General features: G+C 45.7%; 7 protein-coding genes across 7 annotated transcripts; 3 read left to right on the forward strand and 4 right to left on the reverse strand.

Annotated features, from left to right (window-relative positions):
• Nucleotides 1–194: 194 nt before the first annotated feature.
• Nucleotides 195–1,889, reverse strand: PV06_11536 (uncharacterized protein; the record flags this gene model as incomplete). The annotated part of the gene is made up of 1 exon (XM_016413228.1): nucleotides 195–1,889. One exon carries the CDS (start codon nucleotides 1,887–1,889, stop codon nucleotides 195–197), a length of 1,695 nt encoding a protein of 564 aa, XP_016256388.1.
• Nucleotides 1,890–3,566: 1,677 nt separating this feature from the next.
• Nucleotides 3,567–5,318, reverse strand: PV06_11537 (uncharacterized protein; the record flags this gene model as incomplete). Its single annotated transcript, XM_016413229.1, has 2 exons — nucleotides 3,567–5,042; nucleotides 5,145–5,318. 2 exons carry the CDS (start codon nucleotides 5,316–5,318, stop codon nucleotides 3,567–3,569), a joined length of 1,650 nt encoding a protein of 549 aa, XP_016256389.1.
• A 585-nt stretch (nucleotides 5,319–5,903) lies between these two features.
• Nucleotides 5,904–8,948, reverse strand: PV06_11538 (uncharacterized protein; the record flags this gene model as incomplete). The annotated part of the gene is made up of 3 exons (XM_016413230.1): nucleotides 5,904–6,081; nucleotides 6,131–6,939; nucleotides 6,987–8,948. 3 exons carry the CDS (start codon nucleotides 8,946–8,948, stop codon nucleotides 5,904–5,906), a joined length of 2,949 nt encoding a protein of 982 aa, XP_016256390.1.
• A 1,463-nt stretch (nucleotides 8,949–10,411) lies between these two features.
• Nucleotides 10,412–11,152, forward strand: PV06_11539 (uncharacterized protein; the record flags this gene model as incomplete). The annotated part of the gene is made up of 2 exons (XM_016413231.1): nucleotides 10,412–10,486; nucleotides 10,538–11,152. Exons 1-2 carry the CDS (start codon nucleotides 10,439–10,441, stop codon nucleotides 11,150–11,152), a joined length of 663 nt encoding a protein of 220 aa, XP_016256391.1. The 5' UTR covers nucleotides 10,412–10,438.
• A 2,668-nt stretch (nucleotides 11,153–13,820) lies between these two features.
• On the forward strand, nucleotides 13,821–15,143 carry PV06_11540 (uncharacterized protein; the record flags this gene model as incomplete). The annotated part of the gene is made up of 1 exon (XM_016413232.1): nucleotides 13,821–15,143. The coding sequence occupies one exon, from the start codon at nucleotides 13,821–13,823 to the stop codon at nucleotides 15,141–15,143; it is 1,323 nt and encodes a 440-aa protein (XP_016256392.1).
• Nucleotides 15,144–15,782: 639 nt separating this feature from the next.
• Nucleotides 15,783–16,812, forward strand: PV06_11541 (uncharacterized protein; the record flags this gene model as incomplete). The annotated part of the gene is made up of 4 exons (XM_016413233.1): nucleotides 15,783–15,845; nucleotides 15,877–15,929; nucleotides 15,982–16,090; nucleotides 16,168–16,812. The coding sequence occupies 4 exons, from the start codon at nucleotides 15,783–15,785 to the stop codon at nucleotides 16,810–16,812; spliced, it is 870 nt and encodes a 289-aa protein (XP_016256393.1).
• A 3,785-nt stretch (nucleotides 16,813–20,597) lies between these two features.
• PV06_11542 (uncharacterized protein) lies at nucleotides 20,598–21,189 on the reverse strand (the record flags this gene model as incomplete). Its single annotated transcript, XM_016413234.1, has 2 exons — nucleotides 20,598–20,760; nucleotides 20,810–21,189. The coding sequence occupies 2 exons, from the start codon at nucleotides 21,187–21,189 to the stop codon at nucleotides 20,598–20,600; spliced, it is 543 nt and encodes a 180-aa protein (XP_016256394.1).
• Between the last annotated feature and the right edge of the window lie 3,748 nt (nucleotides 21,190–24,937).

The raw sequence follows: 24,937 nt of genomic DNA on the forward strand, positions 1-24,937 counted from the left end.
GTTGTCTAGCTAGAGTAAAATACCATATTATGGAATGTTACTGTGCTGTATGCTCGATACTATAGCCTCATTTTCGGTTAAGCAAAGTCGGTTATCCACATAGTTCTCCTTCGTTCACTATCCTGCATTGCCGTTTGTAGACTTGGTTAACTGCACACGCATACAAAAATTCTAGATAGCTGCAAGACTGTTTTTTACTCCGAGTGGTCATCCACTATTAGCAGTCCGTGTTCTCCTAGACCATTGAAGCGGCTGGCAAGCACCCGTCCATAGGCTCCAGTATTCATAATCTCGAGATAATCACCCTCTCTGACGTCCTCGGGGAGGAGAAATGGTCCCGGCATGTAGTCCAGGCTATCGCAGGTCGGACCCCAAAAGACAAATTCTCGAATTTCAGCGTCTGAAGTCATCGCACGGAGCAATTTTACTTCAAAACGCCATTTGAGGTTCCCGGCATCATAGAGGATGTGATAACAGCCCGCGTTAATATAAAGCTCTTGACCACGACGCTCCTCTACTCGCACCACTAGCGACTCCGACTTTGCAGATAATGCACGTCCAGGCTCGCAGAGTATCTCCATGTCGGCCTCTTTAAAATATTCCTGGCATGCTTTGATTATCACTTCAAGACATTCAGTCACACTAGGGGCCTCGTTACCAGGGTAGGTCACTCCAAACCCTCCACCCACAGACAAAAATCTGACTTGGACTTCTGCCTGAGTTAGCAGCTGGTGGGCTTCGCGAATGGCGTGGGTGTAGCCACTAGAATCTGTTACTTGGCTACCAACGTGGAAGCAGACACCAATCTTGCGCCCTTCGCGCTTCAGACGTTGTAGTAACCTAATGGCAGGCAAGCCTTCGATTCCGAATTTTGTGTTTAAGTTCAGTTTGGCGTGCCCTGAGCTCACAAGTAGACGAACAAACAACTCCAGATCTTGAGCTTCTTGGTTGTCTTTGAAAGTGGCGCGAACAATCTTCTCGAGCTCGCTCTCGGACTGGAGGGCGAATGCGCGAACATTATAGTCGAAGTACGCACTCCTAATATCCTCTTGCGGCTTTACGGGGTTCATAAAGCACAAGGATGGAGCGCTATGAGATGGTAGACTGTGTAAGATATCTTTGATCTCGAAAATGGAGGCAACTTCGAATCGGTGAATTCCGGTATGCCACAGTGTAGACAGTAGGAGCGCGTTGTCATTGGCCTTAACAGCGTACATTGTCTGAATGGTGTTTACAGAGAGAAATTCCTGAGCTGCAATCACAGATTTCCCCGGTCGACACAGCACAAGAGGACGCACAGGCCTCAGTTTCTCGACAATAGCCAGCGAGTTCAGTCGTATCTTTGGCCCATTTGTGGCCAGAGCCTGCCTAATTGGATTTTTAAATGCATTTCTCGAATCGTAAACGATCAGCTTTTGATAGAAGACAGGGACTTTGTTAGACGCATTCGTTGACTTGATGAACGAGAGAAATTTGTCATTCTTGATTTGTGTCGACTCCTCCTCGCACTCAGTTTTGGCGTGTATGTCTCGACACCGATCCACCTCAGGCGTTGAAACAGTGCTCCTAGAGAGAGATATTATCTGTGCGTGACGATCCAGAGTGCTCGTGCAGGTTTCATAGAGCTTAGTCTTTATATCGTCAATACTTAATTGCGATGTTGGTGCAGTGTCAGCGCCCTCATGTCGAAAAGGTTCATCACTGTGAGGTGCCGCCAAAATTATTGATCTGAAACGCTGAGAGAAATTCCACCACCACTTGCCCAAGAACTTGATGACGTTCATCCAGAGACGATGTCGAGTAGGATGGCAAACTCGCAACAAAATTGTCAGACCGAAACAGAGAAGGGAGATCACAATGCTGTAGTATATCTGCCGCAGGTTACCCATGTTTCCTGCCACGATTAAGATGGTACCGGTGGTATTATGATGAATAAGTAACGCTGGATCTGTGCCAACGCTTGCAGAGCTTCAATAGTACCTGCCCAGAGTTAGAGATAAATCACCTGACTAGGGAACGAGACAAAACGTCACAGAAGAGTGATGGACTTTATCATAATTATCCCTGCCTGTCCCCAGGAGCCGAGACGATGATCGTAACGAAATAGGATGTGGTCATCCGACACGACAAAGCAAAGCTTATAGTAGAGACACTAACACATCTGATCGCTCATAGTAAAAATAACTTTATTATACCACACTAACCACATTTCTAGTATAGAAATATTTTTGTAAGAATAACTATCCTGAAGAAAAATGTGAATCATAATATTTCAGGAAAATTAGATGGTGTACTGTAGAAAGGCTCACCATTATGATTCATATAGTATAGTGTAGTACTACATAGCAGCCGATCTGAACACTGGAGATTTGACAATCTTCGATACTGAATTTTGAGTTTCTCCCTCCTTGTACCTTCACCAGAAGCCTTAATCTATAATGATTCTAAGAACGATTAAACGCAGAATTCTTCATACACTGCTTTCGCGAGGAGAAGAATGGTGTTGCAGCCAGTATCGCCAATATTTTGTAGAATAGATCGAACCTGGGTACTACGCGTCGATAAAAATTCCTACTTCAAGGGCTACAGCCTTGTCCGTCGGGATAGCAGTGCACCTCACGGTGTACTGCGCCAATTACTCTTTTCATCCATCCTCTAATATACAGTATACAAAGGCGTTTTCAATTTCTAAAGGCAGTTATGATGATATATATATATATATACTGAAGTTGATCAAGTTGTGGTGTGTTGGGCGAGAAGGGAAGTGATACACTCGATTGCTTCGTTCTGATTAGATGTCGTCTACGAACAAAGATCACGTGACATGGTCTTCTCTTAGTCGGGCCGTCTCATCACCTTGTTTCGTAGATCTGAGAAAAAAAAGCACAATAAGGTACAATTATGAAAGCCTTTCTGCCCATATAGGTTTCTGTATACCGAATAGAGCACATTAACTTTAATCTTCTACCCCCTGCTAAGGTAGACTTCTCCGGTTCCAATTCAGCCGAAGAGAGACCGGCGAGCTCTGACGACCCCAAAACGGTCCCTCGGGAGAAGACAATCTCTAGTTCTCCAGTCTAAATGATCCTTTTTACGTCTTCTGATTTGGTAACGCCATATCCTTATGAGTAGGATAATAATTGAAAGCATGGTTGCTATGGTGTACTTGGGAGAAAAATCCGGGAGGTATGTGTCGTATTTCATACCATAGCCAAGAATGGTTGTGAGAAGAGGTTAAGCTTTAATGGGCTCGAATTTCTTGTTTCTTATTTTGAACTGAGCACATACGGATCTCATGAGGTTTTTTATACATTTTGCTAAACGATTGTAACTCCCGAAGTAACTTGACTGATATTGATGTGAGTTGAGATTCGTATGCTCTAAATCCAACAAACCGAATTTATTACCGAATAGATGCTAATTGTAATAAATCTTATATCGAGATCCCAGTTATCGGCACCTCGTTAGATGTGTTTAAATGTCTGAAGCTATAGAGCATCTCAAAGTCCAGTGTATAAATTAAACTGAGTTACTGCCTCTACTATAATCTTGGCTGCGGAAACCTTTTAACCTATTATAAACCCGATATAACCTTTTCGTGACACAGTGCGACACAGATCCATATAGTCCTCGAGACTTCCAAACCAAAACAGAGGCTCGTGTTTTTGACCAGGCTTGTTTGACATATACCATGTCTTTGTGCGTGATATTAGCGTCTGCTCAGCTCTATTGCCAAGCCGCTCCTTGTATTCTGCTTCTGCCTGTTCAATTGTATCACACATCCATCCGTGTTGACAAACATGCTGAAGGAAGTCCCCAATCCATTCAACTTGAGACTCGGCAACTTTGGGTGCCACTGAGAAAGCGGCCGGTGTTTGCGGTCCACAAATGAAGAGTAAATTTGGGAATCCAGCGCACGTCAATCCGAGATAAGTCATCACACCTTGAGGTTTCGGCTGCGTAGCCTTAATCAGTGTCTCCTGAGCACCCCATTTCTCTCTTAAGCTGAGTCCATTCTTGCCTTGTATATCAATAGCGAGCAAACTCCCTGTACCAAAGTGGTAGCCGGTAGCGAGGACAATTATATCGAGATGGTAGAACTTTCCTGACTTCATATGGATCCCTGTAGTGCCGATCTCGAAGATCTCGTCGTCATTGAGATCAACCAAGTCCACATTACTTTGGTTGAAAATCTCGAAGTATTTCGATTCAAGCGCCGGCCGTTTTGCCCCAAAGGGGTGTGGAGCGCAAATTGGTGCGAGCAAATCACATTTATACTGATCTTGAACCTTTTGTCGCGTCTTGTTTCGCCAAAATATGTAGGCCTCGTTGTTGGCGTTTTCGTTAATGAATAGGTCACGATAATTTTCCCAGCAGAATTGCTGCCCCTTGCAGAGCTTTTCTCTCTTTCGGACCCAAGTCTGATAATGTTTATCGCAATCTGTCGTGGGGCAGATGAGAAAACCCCCGGGACTTTCAGCACAGTTATTCACGCTGGTAGCTAGAAAGTCGTGCGTAGTAGTAGCTTGAGAGTGCTGACTCAAATTACTGGCCTCTGAATGGTCTGAAGCTGGGCGCGGTATCGCATAGTTTGGACTTCGCTGGAAGACAGTGAGACTAGCCACATCTGGAGCTAATGTCTCTATGATTTGAACACCGCTCGAACCAGTGCCGATAACACCGACGCGTTTTCCATCAGTGTTGAGCCCAAGAGGCCATTCGGAGGTATGAAAGGCTTGCGGGAACGTCGTCAACCCTGGAATATCGGGAATGTATCTTTGGCCGGTATAACCCGTGCAAGGAATAAAGAAGCTGGCGGTGACAAATTTTTTTTCTGCACCGTCGTGGCTAGAGTAGATTTCCCATTGTTTGCCCTTCGCGTGCCAGACTGCTTTACTAATGTGAGTGTTGAACCTGATGTTTTCTCTCAACTCCAAGATCTCAGATATATGCCGAACATAGGCTGCGATCTCCTCGCGCTGAGGAAACTGCTCCTTCCATGCCCACACGTTCTTCAAGGAGAACTGATATGCAGAAGAATCCTATACTCATTATAAGAAGAAAGGTCAGCCAATAATTATTACCCAAAGAACATATATATGACAATGCTGTTGATTATAACATGCAGTTTGGAAGAGTCTTACAGTATCGTTACGACATCCAGGATATCTCGTAGATTGCCAGATGCCGCCCACATCGGATAGAGCCTCCACGCATAAGCAATTGAAACCGATTTCCCGTAGCTTATAGAGCGCCCACAAGCCACTGAACCCAGCACCAATGATAACAATGTCAACTTTCATCATGACAGAATACATGCTAAAGGAGAGGGGCTCTAAAGAACTATTCTGGAAGTGCAGCAAGCCTGTAATATATGTTTTTGGCCGTAAGCGCTCTATCAGGATCGGCCAATCAACCAAGCCGTTGCTAACCAAATTCAGTTGCGAATAGCAAAGCACAAATAGGTAGTAGGGTAAGCAGAATGAATTTCCAGTTGAGCTACAGAATCACGAGGAAACGTCAGCTCAAGCACAGCAACAAGAGATTTTAGAGTCTCCTAAGCTACATCTGCGAAGTTGGCGAATGGGGTGCCAGAATATTCTGCTGCAGATGTTCGACTTGCGACTATTTTATGCTATATTCCCCGGCTTGTAGCCCTGTATTATCCACCGTGCTATCTCAACACATCGTGCAAATATACATAAGTCTACGTTGCCGATCTAGCACTTTGGTCTGGGAATTCGCCGCTGCCTCGTCGTAAAAGCCTTTCTGAGCGTAATGTGCCTAGTTGCTGTCATCCTTAGATGCATATTGTCAGGGTCTTCGGAACGCTAAAAGTACCGGCACGTGGTAAGCTCATGTTCACACAATAGCGACGCAAGTTCTCCTTTCGACCAAACGACCTATAGCTCTATGATGTAACTAATAATCTCATCGATAACTTTTACATCGGGTGGTTCGTCCTGAGAAATCTTGGCCAGCTCCCTAGCAACTATCGGTAGGCATTCCCATAGGTTAGGGTTTCTTTCTTTGACAAAGCCAACAATGATCGAGATTTCCGTAGCTTGCAATTTTCGATACCTGAATCGTCAGCCAAATTTTCAGATAAAGGCAGTGCTAGGACACTAACATCCGTGGCGATATGTTGAAATTGGGGTCGATCGGACAAGGCATATCTCGCGCAGGCAGCAGCGCCCACAATGGATATCTCTCTCCGCAAGCACTCTCATACCGAATTATCACGTCTCCCCGAGTCTTGATCTCTTGTAGATATCTCCTACAGATAGTAGGGTCCCTGGATGGCATCACAGCTTGGTCACAGCCCTCGAGAATCATGTTGTAAGCCTGAGTTTTCGTGTTTTCACCTTTCCTGCCTGTGGAAATTTTTTCAGTGATGCAGCGCATACTCTCATTCAACTGTTGCCGGATTTTCTTCTTCCTTCGTGATTTGGCAGTTTTCACCTGCATTGCTTTTTGTCGTTTGAGTTCTGCCACAAGAGAGTTGAAACGGCGAGCAATATAGAGTGACGAGAAGTCCTTCTGTAATGCCCCGAGATACATATTAGCGCCACCTCGTTCGAACAATCTCACCATTGACCCAGGCTCAAAGTTACTTCGAGCTTTTCTCGTCTCTTCATTAAACACCAACCTTGCCATTTTAGCAAAGTCTTGAAGCACAGTCGTGCTACCGATTGCAGACGCAAGACAAACCAATAGTTTCTCATTTGGCATCGTCGACTTGATTGTTCCAATATCACAATGTTCGCCGTCTGGAATCAGAATTTGTCTGTTCTGCGGCAGAATGTGATCCAAAAGGCACCTCAGATACCTGATCCTCAGACGGCAAGGATCTGGATGGTACTCTGCTTCAGCGTTCAAAATAGATTCGACTTCGAATAACAAAGTGACTTCAGAGTCTCTTCTATTGTCGCCTTGCGTCTGTGGATACTTAAGAGTTGAGCTCGAATAGCAGGTTTCAGACTTACGGATTTATACGTCAAGCTCCACCGTCCTGGATCTTTGTCAGAGAAGGAGAGGAAAGTGAGATTGTCGGCACTTTCCTTATCGTCGTGAATGAAAATCGATCGTAATTGCAGGTTTACGCTGATAAGGAACCAGTGCTCATGCTTCTGCACAGGAATCAGGATTATGGCATCCAGATTCCATTCAGATGGCTCTCCTGCGCTATATTTCTCAACGGCAAGTTGAAAGGTCTGTAGATCAGTTACAAATATGTTCTCCTTCTCGTACGTTAGTGCAAGCATGGTTTCGATCACGGCATATCTGTCCAATCCCCTGGATGAACCAAAGGTAGTCAGCACTTTTTCCGCATCAGGCTCGTTTCCAGACAACCAGGAGATTTCCTCAGAGCGCCTAAGGCCCAAGGATACGAGTTCTCCAAGCTCTCGAGAAGCTTCGGACAACGGTACCCCTGATGTTTCTGAGACAATTGGCTCATCATCAGTCTCTTGGACGCTCTCAAAGTCCGTTCCTGGAGGAGAAATGCTCCCCATCAAACTCAGAGACCTCTCTGGAGATGTAAAGAGATTCCCAGCAAGGCCAATATCATGCGTTATCGAAGTAACCCCGGCTTCAGATCTGATTTGTTTATCGTCAAGGCCACTTCCAAAATGGTTTATTGGGGATTGATGAGTATCCGACACATTCTGGTGGCCTTGGGCCCCAATATCTGTTAAGTAGCCATGACCCGAGCCTCCGAGCCCATTCATGATAGGAGGAGCCAACAGTTGATCCGTAGGGGGAGTGTTGATGGGCTCACCCACTGTGGTGGCAAGAGAATCTCGGGAATCCCTAACAAGAGAGCCTTCAGAGTCGCTTCGGCAGTCCTGTAAACTAGAATGGACGGTTGTACCTGCGTCGCCAAACACCTGCTCCAGGTCATCCTCATCGAATAGTCCATCGAATGCCCCAGCAAGAAGAAGTGCAATTTGGTCAGGCATAACGTTTGGTGATGGCGGTTCCTCTCCATCCACAGACATGCTTCGCTCAAACGCGATGCTCTCTCCGTAGAGACCCTCGCAGCAACCAGCAGAGGCTAAGGAGACCTCTGTTGAAGCCCAACTATCAATCACGTTGCACTCTCTGAATTCCGGATTATTCTCTGGCAGAGATCTCAACAAACACTGGTGGCAAGACGTCTGAGATAGTGGAGGGTGCAACCAGTCTTTCTCACAACTGGTCAGACTTTCCTCCAAGCTGGGTCCAGTGGTCCATTTCATGCTGTAAACCCCATAGTCAGTTTTGACCACCTCTCCAGGAGATTGCGTGAAGATTTTGTAATCTATTCCCCAGTCAATCAACTTCGAGATGGGTATAATCCATTCGTCGTGGCAGCCGAACTGGTTGCAAGTAGGTAGCTGCTGTATCTCATGTGCAATGCGAGCCTCCAATTTGTGGGAATGCCGAGGAGAAACAATCAACCATACTATGGAATGGCCATACCACAAGACATTGATGGATTGCAGGTTCATTATTTTTCTCTGCAAGCAGGTGAATGTTTCGGTAATGCTCAAAATTGCCTTCTGGTGAACAGAAAGTACTTCTCCAGGTAGTCCCAAAGCCGCTCGTCGGTCGGAGCTGTTTGTCAGATAGACGACATACTGCAGCCCATCTCCATTGTCCGTGAGATTCCTAATAAAGGCGTTTTCCAAGGCCTTGGAGAGCGCTGCATGATTTAGTGGTACTTCGGTATTCTCAACTGATGAAAATGCCATAAATGGAGAATATGATGAAACTTTCTGCTTGCCAGCTCTCATAATATTGTCGGCTTTGCAGATCGTCTGTCTGTACAGTTCTCCTGGTTCCACCTTACCCTGCTGAGGAGACCATTCCGGAACATCCTCGAGTCGAGTAATGCGGAAACCTTGAGCAACTTCGTCTGAGCTCCATGGATCCAAGGTCCCAACACTTTCTGGTGAGATTCCCATCGGTGGCTCGGTATGTGATATGATAGTCTACGGAGGAGTAGTCTTGCACGTGATTGGTTGGCACGTGACAGGGCCACTGCCAGGACAACAGAAATTTGTAGAACTGGGACAGCAAAGACTCCGGTGGGAAGATTGGAGATTCCAAGCAGATACTGTGACATCTAGAGAAATTAAGTAGATGACGAAAAGCTTGACCCTAGCGATGTCCATTTCAGCACTCAAGAATGTGAGGAAATGGGTACCCCTGCTTTCCATAGATAGAAGAACTGATCATTAGATATCCTGAAACTTCGTCCAGTACGAATACTTTATGCCAGGGTGCCCTTCTATGCAGACAGGGGTACTGGTTGCTTTGTCTTGTACCAGCATAGAGATATTGCTCGAAAGACATTCTGAGATATTGTAGCTGGGCTATCCGATAGGAAGAATGAAGTAGATGATGTTCGGCTACTGGCGAGGTTGATCCTAAAGTGCGATCTTAGTTTCAGTAGGACGAACTAAAGCTCTGGGACTATAAAGGCCGGTAGATCCGTTCACGCGAAATGCAAGTCACGCTTCACGCCAGACTCATGTGATAAATTTCAGCGGTTGAAAGCACCTTAAGAACCCCTCACGAGAAAGGCAGAAGTGGATAGCTCGTGAGGTTCTCTCCACAATCATAGGTCAGACGCCGCTGAAGGACTACAGGGGGTAGCAAAAACGGACGCACCCCTTTCCCCACCTTTCGCTATTCGCACTCTTTATGAATAATTTCTCTTCTATAGGGGTGTGTATAGTTATCGAGCAGTGGCATTAAACTACAGAGGTGATATCGATTCATAAGAGGATGCGATCGTAGCGTCGTCAATACGTGAGATAATGCAGAATTGTACGGATGACAGCGGGGGATGTGCCGGTCCGTTCATGCTACCCGCTCGTAACATCAGAAGTACATGGACCGGGAATGTCATGCATCCGCGTAGAAGTAGCTCCTTCCCTATTGGGCATAGCCCGCCTAAGATGAAAATCCAACTGTCCATCCACCAGGAGTATAGCTGAGACATATTTATCCTAGTAGCCATTAGCTTTGTATTCGGCAAATTTGAGGTACCTAGCCTACTAAGTTTGACTTAACTTAGCTTAAGAACCTAGCGTATTCAAAGTCACCCATGCGGACACGGTCACTAACACAATACAGTAGCAGCGTTACAGCAGCCTTAAGCCGAGTTCCCCGGCAGACCGTTGCTGCAGGCTAAGCTTCTCCCTGTCCAAATCTGGCACTTATGCTATACAACGTAACCACTCGGAGCTTGGTCTGAAAGGTCCACGAGCTCGAGAAACCTCCTGTGCGACAGCGTTCGCGCGTGCCAAAGTGTAAATCATGCCATTCCAATTCCATTGATATTGTAAAAATCGTACTTCCCCATCTTCGATCCTAAATATAATATGAGAATCATTGTAGATTAACAAAATTTACAGAGCAACACTAAACAGATATTGCTTGAAGTGATATGGCTTTCCACGATCGAGGATTTGCCTCGACTGGAACACAATCTGCAGTAAGTCCAAGACAGCAGGACTCCATACCGGAATCTTACGAGATCATACAGTTTAGCACTCATCCAAAGCCTTCACCTGGTACTGCCATGCCCGAGAATGACTTCCAGAAAGACCTCGACGCTTTCCGGCATACCGTCTCAGCCGCTTGCACGTCTCTCCTGGCCAAACATAATGACAGACATATTTATGGGTCCAATACTCTGGAAGCGTACCAGATGTTGCAAGGTCAACATCTAGATCTGCAGGACACTGTTAGAAAACTAATGGAACACCAAAAGGACCTCGAGCGACAGCTAGAGCAAAGTGGACAGCTAATATGCCATCTTCAGCAGAGACTTGACCAACTCTGCATTGGGGCATCTTCGCCGCAGCCTGATTCCATAGAGGAAAATGAGAATGCTCATTTGCGATTACGGATCTTGGAGCTTGAATCAGATTTGGAAGTGTGGAAAGATCGCTGTCGGACGGCTCAAATCTCCGGCCAAGCGGCGGTCAGTGCTTATGAAATGAGGCGTGTTAAAAAAGAATACGAGGATGGTGATATAAAGACGAGCCCTACTCTTAAGGCGTCAGACTCAAGTATATCACTCCTGCTACTGGATAACGACTGCTCTCCGGAAGTCCAAAAGAAAAAGAAGGACAAGAGGAGACGCAATATGTCTTAATCTAATTGACTTCATTGAGAGACCGAGGAATCGAAACCCGCAGTTAATGTTACCTACAGATCAGATATCTAACAGACAAACAGCAATTTTATTCGTGAGTAGGGTCTAGGAGTATGTAGGCCTATATTACTCCTTGGAGTTTTCGCAATACCTTGAAGTGTGCCATTCGCTCACACTATGTTGAAAAAAGATCTTGTACTCAAAAGGTTCTGAATGTGTAGCATTTAACGCCATTCATTTGAAGTCCTAACTTCTGGATTCGTAACTCAAGTGGACTCCTCCTAAACCAGTCCTATAGAGACGACAATATGCTCTTCACCTGTCGAAGTGATTTTTCTTTCACTTTAACTTCCAGCAGCACAGCTCCTTCTTGAGCTAGCTGCCCCTGGATATGGCCAATTGTCATAATGAATGCGAGATTCACTGTGGAAAGACTGAGCTGCACACTAACAATACTTGTAGACTTTTGGTCATGAAGTACAAAAAGAGTGGGAAACTTACAAATAAACAAAACTTTCTGTTTCTGGAGAACTTGCGACCGATGAGTAGTACGGCTCACTATATATACTGTCAACGGATTCTTGATACCTTGATACATGCACAGACAGACAATTTATACAACCCCCCAAATCAGTACAGAAGTAACGGATGGTCGATTCGATGAGCCCATAACGCATTCCATAAGTCTTTGCTATTCCCCATAATTATATTCGAGTATTTCTGAGCTAAGTCAAGTGACTCAGAGCACAGCGGGGAGCAAGGCAGATGGGGTAAGAAGTGCAGATTCATAGTGTTTTTCTGGATCCATCTAGCAGCAACTATTGTGGCCTGGCCAGATGAAATCATCCTTGGCTGTAGACAACAGTCAGGTACGTTCAGGAACTGCCCAATTGCAAGATGGTCTGCGGCGCTCAGTTGATATTTCTGGAATGGGCGACTGAGTCGCTGTCGTAGAGAAGCGATATCGGGGGATATGAATACATAGTCGTTGAGAGCGAGAAAACCTAGCTCCAGTGCTGACATCCAATTACCAAGCTCGTAAATATCCGATGATCCCCAATGGAGTGCTGTGGAGGGTCTGTGTCCTTGAACCACTAACCAAATATTGACACAATCCACCCAATGTAGCTTGTCCCATATCCGTCGGTGAAGTAGAAGATTCTCCGGCCATAGTCTTTCGACCCAATGCTTCACACTCAAGGTTTTCATTTCCTTGAACCTCACAAGGAAATGGTTTGGATAACAATGTCTTCAAATTGACCAATAATTTCGCGCCGAGTTCTGGGGCTTAGATAGAAGGGAGAAGGGAGAGAAGGGTTCATATAGAATCCTAGCGGTAGATAATATACTTTAACAACCTCTGTTATTAGGAGTTGCGTCGTTCTAGAACGTTGCGTGAGTGGCTTCCTATGGTTTAGTTTCATCTCTTCTGTCGGTCAGGTCAATTTTAACCTTATACCTTAACGATCTTCATTGTGGACCATTATTCGAAGTCGAATTCATTTGCTTGGGAAATTACATATAGTTTTCTTTGTTTGAGAAACCTGAGACCTGAAAAAACCGTAGGCCCCTTTCGCTCTCCTATACCTTTAATAGCAATTCTTCCGTCATGTACCTATGGGCCAGAAGTTATTCGCCCGTGGAAAGGCTACCCCTCAAAGTTGATTTGCGCAGGTCTATAGCCCAGTGAGACCGTCACATGCCTCGGTTTCAATAGCTCTCCCTGCGTCGTTTGTCTGGCTCCAAGTATCGACCAGCCTTCAAATCCGATCATATGTCTCCATTTCCACACAACTACAGGTGCGGAAATGGAGGACACACTCACTGCTCAAGACGCACGATGCCTTACTTAGTAGGATTAAGATTGTTACATACACCACGCATTTCTCTGGATATTATTAGTATAAAATGCTTACGTTCTCCTAAGTACCTTCCATCGAAATCTCAAAGGATGGAGTGTATACCAGTTGAGCTAAGACAGAAAATACTGACATATTTGTTGGTAAGGGCTGAACTGGTCAGTCTGGGTAATGTACGGAAAGAACTTAGTCATCCGGTCTTCTTTGTTAAGAAGTTCCGTAAGGAAGCTTTGTTCATCTTTTTTCGCAATAACTCCTTCAAATTAATCGAACCAACTCCGGCAAAGGTTGGAAAAGCCCTCCGATCTCTGCTAGCTATTCCGATAAACCCACAATGGATCAAAATGATTACATTACATTATTGCTTTGACGACTGGGGCTGGTTATGGATGGCCGACACAACTACAGCAGTCCTTCGATTGGTACCTGAAAACCCACTATCTGTACTCTCAGTTCAGTCGACGAAATATTTACTACCATTGCAACTCGAGGAACGAACTTTCATTCAATCAATTAATGCAACTTTCGCATATTTCCCCTCTATCAGTTCAGTCTCGGTGATTTTAACAAAGACGTCAACATGTCCAATTCACCAATCGCGGCAAGAGGATGTTGACTGTCTTATGTTTCAACTGCATGGCAATTATCTGCTCGAATGCTTGAGATCTTACATTAGTTCAGCAAAGAGGGTGTATATAATGGGACCACCCTCGAAGTTGGAAAATCAAAGTGGTGATCACACTCTCAACCTCACTATTTACTAAGCTCTCTGATAGCCAATCACACTGTTAATATTACCTTTGCCCAATATGGCACTACCATTTCTTCTAGAAAGATGCAATAATAACAACGTACCCAAGAAGGTCATTGTCGTTGGCGCAGGCTGTGCTGGTCTTGCAATGGCTCGAGCATTGCATAAGCGATCTGCAGAATGTGAGATTGTCATCATTGACCCTATACTAAGCGGCATACGGCTCGACTTTGCCAGAACCACCCAAATTATGTCAACCTCTACTGCCAGCTACGACGCTGGGAGAATCATCAGGAACGACTATATCCACAATATCTACAGGATCATTGCAAGTGCAGCAATGAATCGGTGGCAGACGCTCGAGCCCTGGAGCCATGCTTATCACCGAAGCGGACTCTTGTTAGCGAGCGATACGACTGACAATGGACCGCTCATGGAAACATTTGCGCGATCTCGCGATGAAGTCTCTTCAAACGGTGAGCCATTCGAGGTGGAGGAACTATATTCCAAGCAAGATGTCAAGAGAGCTCTCGGGACTAGTGGCGACGTTGGTGGCTGGGGATACTTACGCCATAATGCTGGTTGGGTGCATAGCGGTGATATCATGCGTACGGTTCTCGAAGACCTGATACAATCTGACAATATTTGCCTCAAGTCCGAAAAGGTAATCTCTCTCCAGAGAAAGGCTGAAGAGGATACAATTCTCGGCGTTGTTCTGGAGTCCGGAGAATATTGCGCGGCTGATCTCGTTGTGCTAGCTACTGGGCCTTGGACAGCAGGGCTAATAGACACCAGAGGCAGAACTGTTGCGTCAGGGGAGACAGTGGCTTATGTGCAGCTTAGGCCTGAAGAACAGCACATTCTTCGTGAGATGCCCTGCTTTGTAAACTTCGATCAAAAGATCTGCTTTACGCCTCCTACAAAGCTTGTGCTTAGGGTTGCCCTTCATCGAGACGATTCGATAAATGCTGTCACTTTCGATCATCCTTGGATTGGTGGAACAACTATTTCAATACCTCCAACTTTTGAGAATAGACTCGACTCTCCACTGCGAGGAACACAAGAACAGAAACTGCGCCAAGCATTGAGGATAATCTTTCCTGCTCTCTCTGAAGCTGAGAATATCCATTTTCGCCAATGTTGGTACGAAGACACATTTACAGGCGACTTTATTGTTTGTTCGCACCCGGATTTTAAACAACTATTTCTGCTCCATGGGCTTGGGGAGCATGGATTTAAGTTCTTGAATGTCATTGGTGACTACGCGGTTGGGATTTTACTAGGCGAGGTTGATACTAGTCTTGCACAACTTTGGGGCTGGCCAAAAGGGAGAACAGAGTGCCAACTTTATTCAAGTCATGGTCAAGGAGGCTGGCGTTGATGTACAAGTCATTATTAATCTAAAGTAATAATCTATTAGGTGAATATCTTCCACTTGTACAGTACTCCGTAAAGCTTACACAGTTATTTATAATCTTCGTGTTACGTTTCGCTCCACCTAGGATGTCACCACACGTAGGGTATCTTGGCAAGTGGGAAGTATAGTCGGAACCGTGTCACTGAGAAAGGATAGGATAGCGCGAGTCGATATACTAGAAGCGAAGTGATCACAACCAAAACGTATGGTCATGATCGCGAACGAACTTTACTACGTGGTAAAGCTATGTAATGACCGCGATTATACTCCGTATAGGCGTGCTTCTCTGTATACTCCGTTCCTCTGTTCGGACAGACACAACATGGAGGAATCGGTCACGTGATACCCCGAAGTTTAGCCGGAGGTCCGTACCTAGGCGGCCTTTGCGCGTTTGTTCCGTCCTCGGCTCTTCGTCACAGCTTGGTATGCGGCCTGCGACCGGGCCTTCGTAACACTTCGCAAAGTTATGTACTAGGCAACCAGTCACAAAGATATAGTTCAGTCTCTTAAGAGACTGAGTTATCTTAAAAATTATAACCAGTTATATAAATACCTTTAACTCCTTCATAACAATTAATAAGTTACAATATTAAGATATTGAAAATGGATACTTTCGACTTTGAAGAGCTAAGAACCCGACGCGAAAAGAGTCAAATTACCAATATGGTCAGTACGTTATGTGCTAAAGGCGCTATAGTACTTCGAAATACTGGCTTGCAAGAATCAACAATTGCAGAGGCATTACACTGGGTGAATTATACTCAATAAACCTGCGAGACTTTTATGCCTAACGTTTTTATAGAGCAGAGCTCTCTTTGAACTTAGCAGAGCGACAAAAGCATGCTTTCAACATGGTCCAAATCCATTACCTCACCGAGGTTACAGTGCCCTCGGCCAGGAAAAGAGTGGTGGTATGGCATTTAATTTCAAAGTTGGTGTCAGTCTTTTACATTATAGTATCTAATCTCTGACAGCATTCACTCTCTAGGAAAGCTACGATATCGGGCCAAATAATGATGACCTTTATCCCAATATTTGGCCTCCCGAGAATACCCTCCCAGGATTCCAGGCTTTCATGGAAAACTTCTTTGATATCATGAATATATTTAAAGACGCTCTACTAGGTCTCTTAGAAGATCACTATGAGGTTAGCAAGGGTAGATTCTCTGCTCTGCACAACATGGCTCAAAATGAACTGCGTCTATTACACTACCCTGATATTAAAACAGAGCTCCTCAAAGACACCAAGAAAGCAGTACGCTTTGGACAACACACCGACTTTGGAACAATTACTATACTCTTTCAAGCTCCCGCGGGTGGTCTTTATTTCCGTTCAATGAATGGTAACTGGAACGAGATCCTCTCCTCCAAGACCGATGCCATTATAACATTTGGCGATACGTTTGAGAGATGGACTAATGGCCGAGTTCATGCCGGTGTTCACTGTGTGCAGGCTCCTTCACAGGCTCAGGACCAGACTGGGGAGCGTTATGCTATTGCGTACTTTGGCAAAGCTAATCGGAACCAGTCTGTAGGAGTGTTGCCAGAATTCGCGAACAAACTTGAGAGTCCAAAGTATGAGGATATGACCGCAGAGGAGTATAATCAGTATCGAATGTTAAGTCTTTACTAGTCCTGTAGAGCTCTAGAGGAGAATATATACTTCTAAGTTTCGTTCTGAATCAAATGGTATAAGTTGTTCTCCTGAAAGCGAGAATAGTGTGAAGAACCACAAAGAACATGAGCAGGCAAAACTCCCTTCTGAGAGGGTTTCATTCCTATCCGGCTGCAGAGCACAAGAAGGCCCGCTGTCAGATCAACACCGCTCAGAGAAAGAGCATCGCACTCTACAGGAATATGTACGAAGAATGTTCCGTCCGAAGCTGGCTCTAGCTGATGTAAGCAACTAGACTATCATAAATTTCAGATGAGGAGACTTGATTGAGCTATACTAGAAATGATCTCCTTCAAAAGGAAATCAATGATGGGTAGATCGATCTGTCTTGTTCCGTGCTCAGCGTAGGAGTTGATGGAATTCGAAGTATTTGTTGCTAATGTCACCATTCACGACATTTCACTATGGAGGAATGCAGGTTGAAGTTCCAGCGTTCGAACCCCCGCGTAGACCACGCCGTGCTAGTTTGAGTCTGTTGCTAAGATCAATATCTTCTCAGTAAGAGAGTTCTATCACGGTCTGCGGGAAGGGCTTGGGAGGCAGTTGTAGATATCCTATATCTGTACCTTTGTTCAACGCCAATTGCTTTGACTGGGCAGTATAAAAGGTGTCATATTTTCATGTCTTAAATTTAATCTTATGATCTCCTCAAACATTTATCTTTACAAGGAGGTAAACAATGGCTCACCAGCTCATTGATATCCGTCACGAATGTCTTACCCAGAACCTACGAAAATCTTTGGTGCAATCCCTCCTAAAAAAAGAGCCAACGATTCCGTCTCTACTCCTGTGGAATGAACGTGGTCTGAATCTATTCAACGAAATGACGGACTATGGACTCATGAATAGCTACGGCAAAAGGACCGAAGTAGATATTCTACAGGCTTACATGCACCATATCACTAGTATAATCGGGGATTGTGGTATTGTTATTGACCTGGGCGCAGGGTAAGTAAAATGAAAATCACTCCTTGACTTTTGAAGATTGATTGCTGGAAGATCTCTGGTAAAATCCCAACTCATTTTGAAGACTTTTGCAAGAGAAAAACGACACGTTCATTATTATGCTCTTGATGTTTGTATGAACGCTCTTTCGCAAAGTCTCAGTCTTATTTCCGAACTTGAGTTATCATTATTTGTCCACTGCGTCGGTCTTGTCGGGACATATAATGACTTAGCTCTTTGGATTTCCAGCAATCATCACCTTTTCGCAACAAAAGTGACATTCTTATGGCTTGGCAATACCATGGCAAATATGTCAAACAGAGAGGCTGTTTCTACAATGGAATCACTAGCTGAGGCGCTACCTAGTGCTATCAGGCCGCTTACGACTTTTATTCTGGGGCTCGACGCCTGTAATGATCCGAAGCGAATTCTCCATGCCTATATGTCCCCAAAAACTAGAGAGTGGGCCATGAACGCTTTGAATCACGCTAACGAACTTATGGGGTACAGTCTTCTATCAACCGATGATTGGGAAGTCCACGGAGATTTCAATGAGGCCATTAAATGTTTCGAGATTGGATTTCGTGCAAGGTCGAATCTGACACTGAGGTTCGATAACTCTTTACTTCATCTACGGGCTGGAGACTTCTTGCACCTAGCCCACAGCAGTAAATGGGTTCAAGCAGATCTGGATCGAATGCTTCAAAACTCCAAGTTTCGGGCATATAAATCCTGGTCTACTCACGGGGAATCTTATAGTAAGCTATGTCTTCTCCTTTTTATCTTTTCGGAAAAGTCTAACCTAAATAGATTGCTTCGCATTATGTTACTGCGGTGAATGGAATGAGGACTGAACAGATCGAAATCTCTTCTTCTTCTTCTTCTTCTTCTTCTTCTTCTTCTTCTTCTTCTTCTTATTCTTCTTCGTCCTCCTCAGACAATAAACCATAAGAATAAACACTCAAGGTCGAGTAAGTCACCTACCTCATTCGTTATCAACAAAGTAGTCAGCTCAACTTAGCCGTGAAAGAGATTTGTATACTATATAAACTTATTAATCGCTTCGAATACAGTGAGATTTACTTACGCCGCGATATCGAGTTTCTTGAAAGATAAGAGATGATTTAATTCTTAGCTAACAGTTAAGTAGACATGTGTGAATCACGAAGATGTCTGATCTTCAGCAAGACTCTATAGTGTCGAAAGAAAGACATTGTCGAATGATGTCGACTTATAACTCTAACTTATCGAGGACTAGTTTGCGTACGGATACGTGAGTGACGCATCGTTATAGGCCAGATCTTCTTTATCTCTGTCGGCCCTTTTGTGACCTCTAGTGCAGGACCTGCAACAGAGATTCTTAAAGTTATATCAGCTATTGAGGAACTGATCCACAGTTACTGCTCGGAAGACTGACACTTGTCGACAACCCAAGCGAGCTGGTTTGATGACGCAGAACAATGAGCAGGAGACCGACAAGATATCTGAGGCGGTTGGGGACAGACATCTTTCTTGAGTGTGAGATTCAAAGTATAATTTTAGCACGGGGCCACAAAAGGAATTGCAAATAGACCTGTACTGTACTTGACAGTAGCATCAATAAAGAGACTATCGTGAGACTGAGAAGGGATTTTTTCGCTAGCCCAAAAAGATACGTCGAGAAAATCAATTCGAGGAATCTCTTGCTTGTGGGATACTATATGGGAGCTTATTATCCCCGGCTCTTCCTTTGTCGATGAGACATATATAGCGCGGTAGACAGCATTCTGGGTGAATAGGTTGATGTTGCCAGCGGGCATTGGTGCAATTGGAGAAGAATTTGTTAGACGGCAGTCTACGCCGTTCTAGCCTGGCCAAGTTAGGGAATTTCTACGCTCCTCTAGAGGCCTATATATAGTCCATATTTGAGCGTACATTCCTTCAATTCTACACGCTCTTCATCCTCTATAGAGGTGCCTATGGCACATCATTTTGCCGTCCAACAGAATTCCATGCGTTGGGCACTTTTCTGAACAGCAGGCTTCCGAACAGTATAGCGGCTTGCTGGGGCCTTGAACGAACTTTATCTCAGATTAATCTAGTGTCAATACAAATTATTCTAAATGGAATGTCCTCTGCCGCCCAGCCGCTTCATGAGTTTTCGACACTCTTTGACACGCTGACGAGATTACAGCGACTTCTTGTCCCGGAGGTTTGTGGCCGTGTCACGTGCCAAGCAGGACAAGTGCTAGCCTAGTCTTGGCACCTTTATCCTGCCCACTACTTCATGGCACTTTGGCTGTTTTTTGCTTTGATTGCCTGCTTCATATAATCATCGTCATTGAATGCAATGAAATAGTGCTTGATTACATTTATCACTCCATGAAAAGGATCTTAGTCATTTGCTTCGACCTTGCTGCTTCACGCGTTTGGGCAACTTATTACTGCTTTCCTCGTTGAGAGCCAAACTAATTTCTGATGCTTTACGGAAGAATTGATCGTATAGCTCTATCAAGTCCGTGAACGGGCGTTCAAGTTACTTCAAGCTTTCCATGGCCCTGGGATAGAACTTTCTACGCTCTGGCTTGGAGCAATCTTGCTCAAAGCAATGGCAACAATCTCGGAATGGTGCTATCGACATTTCTACGAATGCACAATCTCATGTAAGCCTGGGAGCTTACTCGTCAAAGCACACGCCTATGAGAACAGCAGGTATGCATCTTTCAGAGGATTCTGGTCTGGCGTTGAGACTGCTTATAATGTAAAATACTCTAAGACTAACTCCTATCTTACCCGAACATGTATCAGGCAATTTGAATTCAAGTATCTTGCATTTCTACCGTGGATCCTTCAGATCTGGCCTGTCCCTCTTGATTAGAATCACGGTCTCTGATCTGGCTTTCCACCGATCTCTTGAAGATCAAAGACCATTGTCTATGATGTTCAATATATTTCTTCATCGTGTCCATGGAAGCTCTCACCCTGTCCCAATGGTCAGTCACAAGGAGTTTGGTCCAACGGAAACATATACCAATCTTGAAACTCTGAGAAATGAATTTCCAGTTGATTGCATTGAGATTGGAGAGATTCGATCTGATCGCTCCGGGCGTGGAGGGAGGTCACTCCCTGCTTGATCTCCTCCAACGTGGCTGCAAACTCGGCAGGCATCTTTAGTTGACTGACATCTGGTTCTGGAGCCGATTGTGTAAACGCAGTATCGGCGCACATGTGCGGACAAATGCCTGCATTGTCTTGTCGAAACGGGAAAGCGGTGGATGATTGTTGAGGTAGGTAGTTGGTGGTGTCCTGGACATATCCGTTGGTGATAGGCTGTTTGTAGAAGAGAAGTTGAAGGGCGTCTTCGCACGACATTCCGCCGGTGGCGTTTTGGGTATTTTGCTGAAAGGCCATCGAAGAATGGTACAAATGTGGGGTCAATTGCGTAGGTCACTCCCTCGAAGGTCATTTCCTCATGCAAGTTCACCCAACCAACACCCAGTGGGAAATATACCTTTAAGGTATGCTTTACTATATCCAGTCCATCGCGAATCGTGGGTCGCGATTGTCCTCACCTCAAAAACGACAAACGCCGGCGCTTCTCGTGGGGCCGGAAATGTCCCTCCAGAATATAGTGCACCAAACTCCCTTGGCACCGAGGGGTCCAAGCCGGGCTCCTGCAATAGAGATTTCCTAGCAGATAGTGCGACGGTAGGGAACCCACCGGCTCAGTGGAGAGCCCTAGAGGGCTGATCATGTCCAGCCCTGCACCCACAGCCCCAAGCCTGGCTCAATGCACCTAACAACAGACCTTGCAAACGGCCGATCGACTCTCACTGCGCAAGGAGGTTGTTATTCTATGGTTGAGTTGACCGTAGGCCGCAAGGAAAATGGTGTCTCCACTCCTAGCTATTTATGAACCGAGAAGGGCGGCGCTTCTATTTCAAGATGAAGGACATGGCGCGCTCGTTGTGAACTATTTTTAGCTCTTTGTCGCTGCCGTCAGCGTTGTCGCCGCGGATATTGTTTATGGATGAAGAGTAACTTGGTGTTTTCTACTTTAAAAGGAGCCGCGTTGGACGATAGAGTCTGACGAATAACGGCAGCTTAAACGTTCGACAAAAAGTATGGCTTCTCAAACAAGCGGAAGGGATAGCGCAGGACTAGATGCCGGCAGAGTACGTGTTACCCGGTATCTTCCCTTCGGACTCTGATTGATCTTGCAGGTCACTCCTAGCACTGCTGGAGGGCGGCTCATGCCGACTGGACCTGTCCCGGTGGACGTCAACAACCTGAATGCTACTTGGACACGTCTCCAGTTTGTGACGAAGCAGTATGCCTCGTTTCAAAGAGAGTCATGCGACATCCAGCACACTCTGTGGACCAACATCCACACGTTGCTGAGTCAGAAGACCGCTTTGGAAAAGTCTTGGTGGGATATCAATATGGCATACAAATCCAAGACCGAGGAACTGGATCAAATGGCCCAAAATAGCTTCGTTTTGCAGGAAGAGCTCCAAATCGCCCAAGACGAGATTGAATCTACTCGTCGCCAGGCCGAAGAGTCTGAAGGCCGGAATTGGCATCTGGCCGAGCAGCAGAAGTTCTTGCAACGTGACGTGGATCAGGCCCGTAAGAGGATCCATGCCTTGGAAAATGGTGTTGCCGTCCACGGATGTACGACCGACACTACGGATAATGCGAACGGCGCGGGGATTCACGAAATGGACTCAGGCGAAAATGCAATGACCACTGTGAGGATACTGGAGCTTCAGGCCCGGATAAAGGAAATGCAACAAGACTACGAATATATGGTGGAACGCTACAAGAACGAACTATCCGACCTCGAAGCACGTCTGTCGGCGGCAGATCAGAAATTGAAGTATTTTGAACAGACCACCGACAGAACCCGCGCGACGGATTTCATCGTTTCACCCGCCATCAAAAGGGAGCCACTGTCTTCAGGCAACGATGAGAATTTCCCAACGGAAGATAACGAGGCCACTGGGCGAGGACGTCGAAGGCAGCCAAAGAGAGCTCGAAAGGGCCGGAAGCTGGAGCCTCAAAATCCAGACATGAGGGTAGTATGCCAGTGAATTGCTTGAGAGGGGAGACAGAAGCTAGAATTGAGGGATGCGGTTCGTCTATGCTCTTTTGTTACTAATACGCATCATTTTGGTTCCCTTTTCGTGTTCAGAGCTGGGACCGTTTCATTCGGTCTTGGGCAGAGATTTAATGGTATCGGTTTAATCGGGTTGCCTGTGAGAGCTTTAGGACATTGTAAGGTGGCGGACCATCATCATTCCGGTAGCGGTCCCCTTCACAGATTAGCGTTGGGATCGGTAGACTCTTTCATGCTTTTTCTTTGGGGAATGTCAAATACTAGGACAACCTCCTTCAACTCATCTAGAGGGGACTCGTTCTGGTCCCTTTTCTTGCCAATCTATTTTCGAATCCAAAGCCTAGCGTGACTGACGATCCTTTTAAAAATGAAAAAGGCAAAACATTAACAGCTCGCAATTCCAGGTCCTGGTAGCGTATATCTACAAGCGCCTTCGCCGAAAGCCATTATGGTCACAAGAAGTCGCTTCTTCGGAAGAGTAACATAACTTTCGTGCCATCATGAATATGCCACGTGAACACAAAATCCACAGTCCGTCCCAACAAAATCAGCCTCCTATGCCCAGTCCGATGGATGCATTGATCGACGACAACCAAGGCTCATCCGTGGCGCTCGAAGCGTCCAGGTCTCGACTGGAGGCCTCCAAACGTGCCATACGTCCTACTCCACTGCAAAGAATTGAGCAACTCACCAGGGAGAAGACAGCACTGCAAAAAGAGCTTGCCAAATGTCAGAGGCAGGAGACTGCCAATCGAGCCTTTAAAGAAGAGATGAGGATGGTTTTAGACCGACTGCAGCAGGCGGTATTTGAGTGGAGAAGAGCTCAGAGGGAGATTGATTCCGATTTCAACGTGAGCTTGCAGCAAGGCGTGGACATCGCTAGTATTAAGGTTGGCATCCAGAGTCGTGACGTATGACCTCGGATAGCAGATGCCACTCGCTACGAAACCTTGCTTCGTGCAGAGTAGCTGCAGTATTATGGCCTCAGAAGGTTCCTCGATTGATTACCAACATACGCCCTTCTATCCCTTGAAATTCAGGGGTCTGATTCCGACGTGCGGCATTCCCAAGCTGCATCCATTTCAGACTCCCCGCTCACTCTCTTTGCAGTACGACACACTTCATTACTCTTCACAGCATGCCACAGAATAGTTACAAAGTGGACGCGCGAAACTTTGAAACTTCGGAGGGTCGAACAAGTCATCGCGATGCTGAGGCCTAAAGGCACAACGTAGCAATCAGCAGAATTAATGGAGATTCCGAGGAAACCCATTTAAGGGGCAAATACTGCAGGAAAAAGGAGAAAGACATCGTGGTTGTTCCGCAGCCTTGGGGTGTAGAGGGGTCCTTCAATGTGTTGAGGCGCCGAATCGGGGAAAGACTAGGTTGGAAGTAAGAAGATGATGGCTTTAAGATTTGGGTAGTCTCCTACTGTACTGTAACTCGTTCTTTACACCTCGAAACATTCAACTTTGATTCTGCACCTCCTCACCCGTTCTTCCTTGGTAAATGCCAACCCACGTCATCACACGCAGCGAAGCTCAGGAGGAAGTAGAAGAATATCCCGGCACGAATGGCGAGAATCACAACGTCGATGACATAGCAGATGGCACAACATGCGGCATGTGCAAAGAGAAGGATCACGAGGAATTGGCTGAATCTCATGTCCGATGCTGAGCACAGGCTTTCTCTCGAGCCTCTCTCCAACGGAAGAGCTGCCACTGCAGATGGGAGGTGTCGAGATCAGAAGACGAGTTTGGACGGACCATCGAGGGAACCTCGACACCTGCGATGGGTGTATGGTCTCGATTGCATCGTCCCTCCCAACTAAGCGGCCCAGTTTGGACCTCAGGCATCAAGTTTCATGGCGCGTCGGAGCCCGTTTCGGCTTCTAAACTCGAGAGCGGCGGGCAAAAAAGGCACCTAAACAGTGTGCCAATAGATAACGCTTCCCAGGCTGCGTCCTATATAGGATCGCTGTCAACGGACTCTCACTTCTAACTGTCTTTCTAGATGTTGGTCCATCCAGAGCCTCAATAT

This window comes from Exophiala oligosperma (genome assembly GCF_000835515.1).
Source record: "Exophiala oligosperma strain CBS 72588 unplaced genomic scaffold supercont1.39, whole genome shotgun sequence".
Taxonomy (NCBI): Eukaryota; Fungi; Ascomycota; class Eurotiomycetes; order Chaetothyriales; family Herpotrichiellaceae; genus Exophiala; species Exophiala oligosperma.